At 44.5% G+C, this 8,674-nt stretch overlaps 1 protein-coding gene across 5 annotated transcripts in view; it reads right to left on the bottom strand.

The window, feature by feature from the left end:
- Positions 1–3,935: 3,935 nt before the first annotated feature.
- The window catches only part of TBX4 (T-box transcription factor 4), a 71,972-nt gene continuing 67,233 nt past the window's right edge, over positions 3,936–8,674 (bottom strand). For all 5 annotated transcript variants that reach the window (XM_033172179.1, XM_033172175.1, XM_033172177.1 and 2 more), the window contains 3 exons: positions 8,220–8,308; positions 6,880–7,121; positions 3,936–4,773 (listed from right to left, as the gene is read on the bottom strand). In XM_033172179.1, the coding sequence (XP_033028070.1) occupies positions 4,145–4,773; positions 6,880–7,121; positions 8,220–8,308 (960 nt within the window). In that variant the 3' untranslated portion in view covers positions 3,936–4,144. The remainder of the gene's footprint in view (positions 4,774–6,879; positions 7,122–8,219; positions 8,309–8,674) is intronic.

The following is an 8,674-nucleotide window of genomic DNA, read 5'->3' as shown; positions in this document are numbered from 1 at the left end:
AATTAGCAGGTCCTTTCATAATTTGTAATAATCCTGGATGGTTGCAATTTTGTATCAAACAGTTGTTTCCCTCACTGTTGTTTCACCTTTTGCACTGTGCAAACAATTACTATAGATGCCCCCTACTAACAATTTATGTGGCTTTGTGGCAAGGATTAGGATTCGCCTACCTCCCAGTCTACTCATCTGGCCCAGGCAGTGCTGGAGAACCCTGACTGCCCAACAGAAGTGATAGCTTCTTCTCTGCCTTACAGAGTGTTCCACCCTCCTCCTCTCCTTGGGGAGTTTCTCCTCTTCAAAGGAAACATTCTTTTTCTACAAGCTGCAATAAGAATTATTTAATGACATACTAAAAGTAATCTGGAGCAGCCCATATTTTCCAGAATGTGGAGAGGACCCCCACCTCCTTCATAAGAAAATAGCCTTGCCAAAAAGCGCCCTTTTTATTCCAGATGTTGGCTTTTTTCAAACGCATGAAATGGCCAATGCTAGCAAATTTATTTTTTAACCCATGGATTTAGTTTCTTTAATTTCTGGCATATTTGAGTATGACGTATAGGCCCTCAGCAATCTGCTATAATATTTGTTCTACGCAGAGTGAGGGCCAAATCCAATATTGGTAGAAGTGCTGTTGAGGCCAAGGAATATGGGGGAAACAGACCAATGAGGAAAAGTTCAGTGCTGGAAATATAAATCCATATAAGACCTGAGAATAAAAAGGCTGGGGCTTTTAAAAATTAATATTGCTTTTACTCACTCTGAGTCTTTCAACGAAGCAAGGTTACTGATAAATAAATGTGTATATGCATAATTAAGATATTCTCAAAGGAGCCTCTTCATAATGGTGGCAGCAACTGGCAGACAGGGTGTGAGGTAAGGGACACTGAACACAGAGCATTCTGGGTTGCAAAGCTGTTCCTGCACTGTAGGTGGGATAAGGGGGGTTGACTGTTGCAACGAAATATCCATACACACACAAAAATGCTGCCAAGGACAAGAAGAGCATACCTATCTCCTTTTCTATGCAAGAGAATTTTATTCTCCATGGCAGTGTGGACCAAGAACAGTTTTACCTTATAGGCTGGGGCTGATGGTAGCTGCTGTATAAAACATCTGGAGGACAGCAGGTTGTCCAAAGGGCTGTTATAAATGATGGACAAGCAACATACCCAGGAATGCGGATGCTAGTTATTGAAAGCCACCCAGAGACAGTTTATAGTAGTAAAATGTTTTTTATGTTCTGATATGTAAAATAAAATGTCCATACTATTGTAACAAAGCTTTAAAAAAACAAACAACAATGCCACACTGCTTTTTATCTAAAGTGGATTCTAATAGAGATTTATCTGTAGCATATATGTTTCATCTAACCAAAACTTAGTTTTTACATCACAAACGGGTGTAAAAAAAATTTTTTTTAACTTAAATAGCTGTCTTTTTTTCCTTAAAAAATGTCCCTTGCAACATTCATTATTTTATTACATATTTTGTTGTTTAAAAAAAAAAGCAAAGCTGAATGGAACATGTGGGCCTGCATTTGTGAGATATATATATTTATATTTTATATATATAGATATATATATATAGATATAAATAATGATTCAGCATGCAACACTTGTAGTGATTTCCCAGTTCTGATTATAGAACCCCACACCAGCCGCACACAGGCTAATTGAATCACCATACAGGATGTTCTGGGTGAAAAGTAACCTTCTCCTTAGTGGCCCTGCCATCATGAAAACCATCTCTTCCTTTTCATTATCCCAATTTGTTGGTGTAGAATCCCAGCAGACTGGAGACGTCACCGTGTTGTGGAGAGAACCAGTTTGGGTGACTAGGAATTGGTCAGTAATGTATGCCCCTGTTGAATTCTTAAGAGGTGCAGGAATTAATTGGGTTTGGTTTTCTGGATTTTCCTTCTGCTCCTTACTTTCCTTTTAAGGACCAGGAATAGGCATTGGCTCTGTGCTCATTCCAGTAAGGAAAACCTATCCTCTTTTGCCTGTGATATTGTTGCCACTGATGTTTTAGAAGATGTGTAGCCTCTAGAAGTTTCTGGCCTCCAACTCCCATAAACCCTAGCTAGTTTCAGATAGTACATGGGTATACGAGATCAGGTGGCTTAGTTTGGGCCGAATTAAGTATACACTTCCAGAGTTAACTAAATAAACTACATTATAGCAACCACCATAGCTGCTAGAGGGCTGTGAAAATTTGTGTCCTGGGATTTTTAGACTTGTCCACCCATGTACTATCTGAAACGAATAGGGTGCATTGGTTGCCTGATGTGAAATATATTGGCATTGTTTTCAGCTCTCCTACCCCACTATGGGGCAAACAGGACAAGTATAAAGCACATTTTTGATTTGTAAAAGCAGGGCACATGGCTGAGGGCAGAACTGCACATTATCAGTTTCATAGAAAGGATAGTTCTGTGTCAAGCCTACCTCAAGTGGTGCAGTCAGGTCCTGCTTGCAGGCTTCTGGTTGGCTGCTATGAGAACAAGATGAAGGATGAGACAGACCTTTGGCCTGAGCCAGCAGGGGCCTTTTTCTGGAGGGGCAGATTCTGGTGCAAGACTGCCATTTTCAGTGAGTTTTATGATCTGTCATTTTTGCACTGAAGCTAAGCGGAAATAATAATTTTTTGGTTGTGAATTACTAAATCCATTATGTTTGAATTTACCTTCAAATATTCTGTGGTGTGGTTCTCTGAGCAGGGTCAATCCAGCCAGATCCCACCCACCCACCTCCAAGCAGGATTTCCACTGGAATTATGGGAGTCATGTGAGAGAGCACAACTCCTGTTCATTGCAGTGGTATTCCTGCCAGAGAAACTCAAGAGTGTTGCTTTCCTGGTTTGTATTCTTAACTCAGAAATTGACTTGTCTGGGTCTTTCCTGTATCTGATTTACTAACTGCAAACTATTTTGGGGACTACCCTGAACCATTACAAAGTTGTGGTGGAGGGGATATCATTTAATGCCTTCTTTCTTTTCCCACAGAGTTTTAAAAGTGCTGTCTCCCCCTAGCTGTACGTGGAGGGTAAGAGCAACAGTATGAATCCTGGGGTGGCCAGTGGCCACCCATCATAAATTTCCTCCCAGAAGACACTGCTGGGACAGCACTATGTCTTAACACAGGATGTAGTGTGATACAAACCTACCCAATTCACACATTTTGAAACAAATGTGCGAACCAAAACACAGCCCATCCTTCTAAAGCTGCAGTTCTCTAAATTTTGCAGTGCGGTGCTCCAGCAAAGTGCAATATAGAATGCATATATTACTGGGAATTGCTTTGCAAATATGTGTATATGATAAAAAGTTGCATACAAAAAATGTGTATAAATTTTGATTAGAATGTTGAATTTTCTCTTAAGGTCCTTTAAAAAAATGTGAAATTGATGTGGAAATATGGAGAACTGAATTTAAGATTGGAAAACAGTCAATGAAAGAAACCAAAATAAACAGATCCCCCAGTGCCTTTGGGAGGAAAATGATGTTCTTTAGAAGTACTTTCTCTGTCTGTAAAAACTGGGGTAGGGGGCAACCCCCACACTTCAAAAAAATCTTTCCCCTGATCAGTGCTGTTTTCAGCTTCCAAGACTGCACCAGCTTCGCCAAGCTCTACTGCGATTGAAGGCAGTGGCATACACATTTAATCTGCTTAAGTGGCTTTCTGGGTCACACGCTCAATTTTTTTGTACTTGCTCTCTGTATTGTTTTTTATAAAGTATCCAAAATGCCTGGAAATTGAGAAGGCATTCAGTGAACAGTCTGGTGTATATTTTGTGTGCATGCATGTGCTTGAAAAGGGAGAATAAGTGTTTCATGATTTCATGGAGGGAACCACATCTCTTTTTGAGGCAAATACTCTCACTGGGCAATACGACTGGTGGTCCAGGCCACTGAGCCGAGTGCTTTTTTTTGTATAGAACTGGGTTTTTTCCCCCTCCCCCTCCCCCAAGACTGAGCTGCTTTTGTGCCTAACAGAAAACAAGCTCTTCAGCTACACAAACACCGATGTTTTTTGTCAGTGTCACGGAAGTGCAAGTTACCCACAGGTATTAACACTGAATTAACATTGTCCTGGAGCATTGACTCTTAACCGTAATTTTTAGGTTCACTGCCCAGCTGCAGGAATCATCCATCAGGCCAGTTGTCCACAGTCCCCATTCCTGAATGATACGGTAAAGAAGATTCCCTGGACAGCGAGAAGGTCTGAGAGTAGAGGAATTCATTGGCTGCGCCTAAGTGGGGAGAGGGGGGCTTCCTCTCGCACACTGAAGGGTGCACCCGTTCCCTTGGGAAGGAGGGCGCAGGGACTCTCTCCCGGGCCTGAGACTGTGAAAGCTGATTGTAGACTGTGAAGGGGCTGTTGCCCGGCGGCTGGGAACTCTGGTTCGTGATGGTGGGTAGACGCGGCATCATGGTGGTAGCTGTGAAGTGAGCAGGGAACGGCTGGTAGGGGACAGTTTCCATTGTCTGAACACTGTAGCTGGTGTAAGGTGCAACTGAGGTCCACATATTGCAGCTCAAAGGTGGAGGAGGAGGAGGAGGAGGCAAGTCTTCTACTGATGAGACACCTGCAATTTCAGCACCGGAGCTGGAGTACATGCACGCCTCCCGCGGTGTCACGTCGCTGCAGTAGGAGGGGCTCAGCATTTGCTGGTCATACGGAGGTGGTGACCGAAAATAGTGCTCTTCCCCGACAGAAGAGGAGGCGTCCAGATAAGAGCGTTTGCAGGGTAAATCCAAATGCCGGGCACCCTCTGCATGCATACCAAGGAACAAGCACAGCAAGAAATGCTTAGATAGTTAAAAGGTTCTGGGCACAGACCACGGCATTGCTAGTTTCCTCTACATGCAGTTCTTATAATCACTTCCAGCCCTGGTACAGAGCATCCAGCTGGATTGTTGGATATTTGGTCACTCTCTGTGTTTGCATTGGGCGATAGGAATGCCCCCAAAGGTTTGGCAACTGAGTACGTTCACTTTCTGCAATATGCAGTAAAAATCAATTAGGAAAAGGGCACGTTAAAAGTAGAAAGTTTGAAAGCCAAAGCTCCAGGTGAAACTCACCGCTTTGCCTTTTCTCCACAGCAGGTGTGGCTGGTGCCCCCTGTCATCTTCCTTGTGATCATCTGAACTATTCTAAATACTGTAGGAATAGCCAGGGGCGGAGGAAGGCTCCACACTACCCGGGACAGTGAAAAAAAGGCGCCCCGGGGGCGGGCGTCGTGACGTCACATTGTGATGTCACGGCAGAATGCACCCGCGCAAAATGTTGCGCAGGCATACTCCCAGCAGCGGGCCGCCGCCGCTTCCACAACCCCCTTTTAAGCCGCAGAGCGAAAAGGTGGCTCGTGGGGCTGCCGAGCTCTATCGGTGGCTCCCCACCGATTGCGCACGGCAGCCCCATGAGCCGCCTTTTCACTCTGCGGCTCAAAAGGGGGCCGCGGAAGTGGCAGTCCGACGATGGAGTGTGCATGCGCGAAATGTCACACAGGCGCACTCCGCCGTCGGGCCGTGTGCTGCTGTTCCCGGGGCGACGGAGCGAGCAGCGGCCCCTCCCGCCACTCTCCACCGCTCACTCCATTGTCCCAGGAGCAGCAGCGCTGCACAGACCAGGCGGCGGGGCTCCCCTTGGGGAGTGGTGGGAGGGGCCACCGCTTGTCACCTCCCCTGGCACCTGGGGCATACTGCCCCCCCAGCGACACCCCTGGGAATAGCCCCTTCTTCCTCTTCCCAGCGTTAACCCTATCCTGGTTCTTCAGTCTGCCTTCATACAACTTGTTTTTTAACCCCTCGCATTATGCACCTTACAGCCTGATCCTATGCAGAGGTAGGCATGCCTAAGGTGAACCTATCTCTGAGCAGAATCAGGCTGTCTGTTGATCTGGGAAGCTACACTGTTGCCTTCGTAATAATCCAATAGCCCTGTTTATTCTTTGAAAGACATTCCTCATTCTCAAAAAGGCAGGGCATTGCCAATGTCCATCTATTCCAATCAATCTTAATTTAAGGGGCTTTCTCTATCAGTTGAAAGTTTAAATGACTTTGGCTACTGCTTTCTTACACCCAGCAATTACTTTTCATTCATCTTGATAACAGGCTGGCCACAATGCTTTTGTAGTGTTGCTTTTGACAAGTTCAAGGAGCCCTCAAATGCCTTATCAAGAGCGCTGTCCAAAAAAAGAGAAGTGGTCTACATTTGCCAGGACTTCACGTCAAAATGCTGCAGAAAACCTGCCAGATAAATGCTAAGGGCTGGTAAACGTTTTTGCTATGTGCTCGGGGGGAGGGAATCTATCTTCATGCTTGTTTGCTGTAGAACAGCATTCTGAGGTCCAGAAGCCCCAATTATTGTTGTGTGGAACCCCGAGAATTTTTACAATGAATAATCTAGTTAATAAATGCATTTTTCCAAAAGAACCAATTTGCAGAGTGGTGTAATTAACAACTTTCTTTGCTCTTCTGCTCGTTAGCTACACTGCTTGTGGCTTTGTTTAACTTTTAGGTCAGGTGTTTCAAAGTCACATGTAGCTGAGCTCTGAACACATTTACTCAGAATTAAATCTCAGGGAGTTCAATGGCGCCTACTCCTCATAAGTGTGCTTAAGATTGCAGTGTGTTACACCAAATAAGACACACACACAAAGAGAGATGAAATTCCAGGTGTGTGCATATTTGAATTCAATGAACTGGTGTTACAAGAAATGCAACCATATTGGATTCAGAATAACTAAGATTGCTATTAATCAAAATTGCATTGTATGAGACATTTTTTCCCTTAGAGAATCCGCTGGAAATCCCCCACTACTCTCTTAGGTAAGGTCTCCTAGCCTAACATTTTTTTCCCTATAGATCTCAGTTACCTCGCCGCTTCAGGCAGTGATAGAAGAGCCCCGATTCTCTTTGTGCCGTGAAGGTGTTGAGGGGCAGGTCTTGGGCATCTGATGCTGCAAACTGCATGTGAGCACCATTCTCATACTGGTAATGCTGGAGACCCTGGTGGCTCCCATGGAGCGAGTTGACGTCAGATTTAGTGGAAAGCTGGCCGTGAGTTGACACCAACCTCTGCCTCATTATGCTTTTGGAGATCACTGGATACTCTTTGCTGCAAAATGCAATAGGAAAAGAACCGGTTTTACACACATTTAGACAGAACAAAACCATCAGGAATGTTATCTCGCTATTGTGTGGCCCTAGAAAGATGGTTTCCAAACTGTGTTCCTTGGAAGCTTCCTTCAGGAACACTGGACTAGTTTCCCTAAAAGAAGCTTGACCAAAGACCATCTCTGCTCTTATTCCTCTGCAATGGGCCTGTTGCAGGAGAGTGGTGAGTGTGGTTTAGGAGGGCATGATTTAGAAAGGCACACTCTCCTTCCTTGTGGGGTAACAATGAAGCCAATAGGCTCTCAGGCTATGCATGACCTGGACTGTGCCCCCTAGGGCATGTCCCCAGAATCTCCTGCAACCCACACAACTTCTTTGGATAGTTGGATGTGGAAGAAGTTCCTCAGAAGAACTGCCCTGGAGTGCTGGGCATAAGAAAGTCACCTTAAGACTGTATGGGTACTGTAGCAGCTCCTTGGTCTCTCAGACCAGTTCCGCTCACCTGTTACCTGATGACCTTTTAACCTCACACCTTCTGCACGCAAAGCCTATGCTCCTTTCCCCAGCCTACAAAATCTGTATTTAAGATCACAGTTCAGCCACAGTGGGTGGCCTTGGGCAAAGCACCCTTGCACCATGTCTGTTTCCCATCTGTAATGCACATTTAATTTATTTATAGCCCACTTCTGCCAAGCACACATGGGCTCCTGCCAAAGCAGCAAAATGTGCAAGTCAAAGCATCTGATAGCTGTGAAGATCAAGATCTGCTGCTGCTTGCACAGAACCCCAAGGGGACACGATCCAGCAAAAGCAAGAGCCAAAACAGACAAGCAGAAGCCCTGTGTTCTGTGTCTGTTGCTGGGCAATAGTAGACCTCGGGTCTGAAAGAACTCTCCTCTGAGGTTATTGTTGAGAAGCACTCTGACAATTTTTAAAATTAATAACTTAATTATGCAGCACACTTCAGGGATGACAACTATATACAGTTTTCCCTATCTACAGAGAAAACACTGTCCATGAAGTAGCTGTATCAGACAGAGACACCTGCGCTTATTCTGGGCCCTTCCTAGTTTTATCTGTCTCTGTTTAATTGTCCCACCTCTGTAATCTTGCCACACGTAGGTCGCTGTCATCACTGCCTCTAAAGCCCTTGGCAAACGGGTTGTTTTCTATCTTCAGTTGAGTTATCTATTAAGGAAATAAATGAGGTGAGTTATTAATTTGAAAGGAGACTGCAGACTTCATGCTTCTCCAGAGGACCTATTTATTGAGTATTTAGCATTCATCCTGAATTGCTTGAACAAATTTATGTAGTAGTTAGATTATATCCAGTCTTTATTAGTATTCATTCTTTTTTGTTTGCAGGGTTAGATGAAAATGAGCATTTCTCCTGATTGGCTTGTAGGGATATTTATATCTCTTCTCAGTAGCTAGTCATTCATCTCACACATCTTCCCGTCACTTTTCAAGCTGCTATGGCTACAGAGTGCTTTATTTATTTCATTTATATCCCACCTTTTCTTCCAAGAAGCTCAAGGTGGTGTACCTGGTTCT

This window comes from Lacerta agilis, chromosome 15 (assembly GCF_009819535.1).
Source record: "Lacerta agilis isolate rLacAgi1 chromosome 15, rLacAgi1.pri, whole genome shotgun sequence".
In the NCBI taxonomy this organism is placed as follows: Eukaryota; Metazoa; Chordata; class Lepidosauria; order Squamata; family Lacertidae; genus Lacerta; species Lacerta agilis.
The sequence above is the reverse complement of the archived record's forward strand: the minus strand, read 5'-3'. Positions and strand labels throughout refer to the sequence as shown.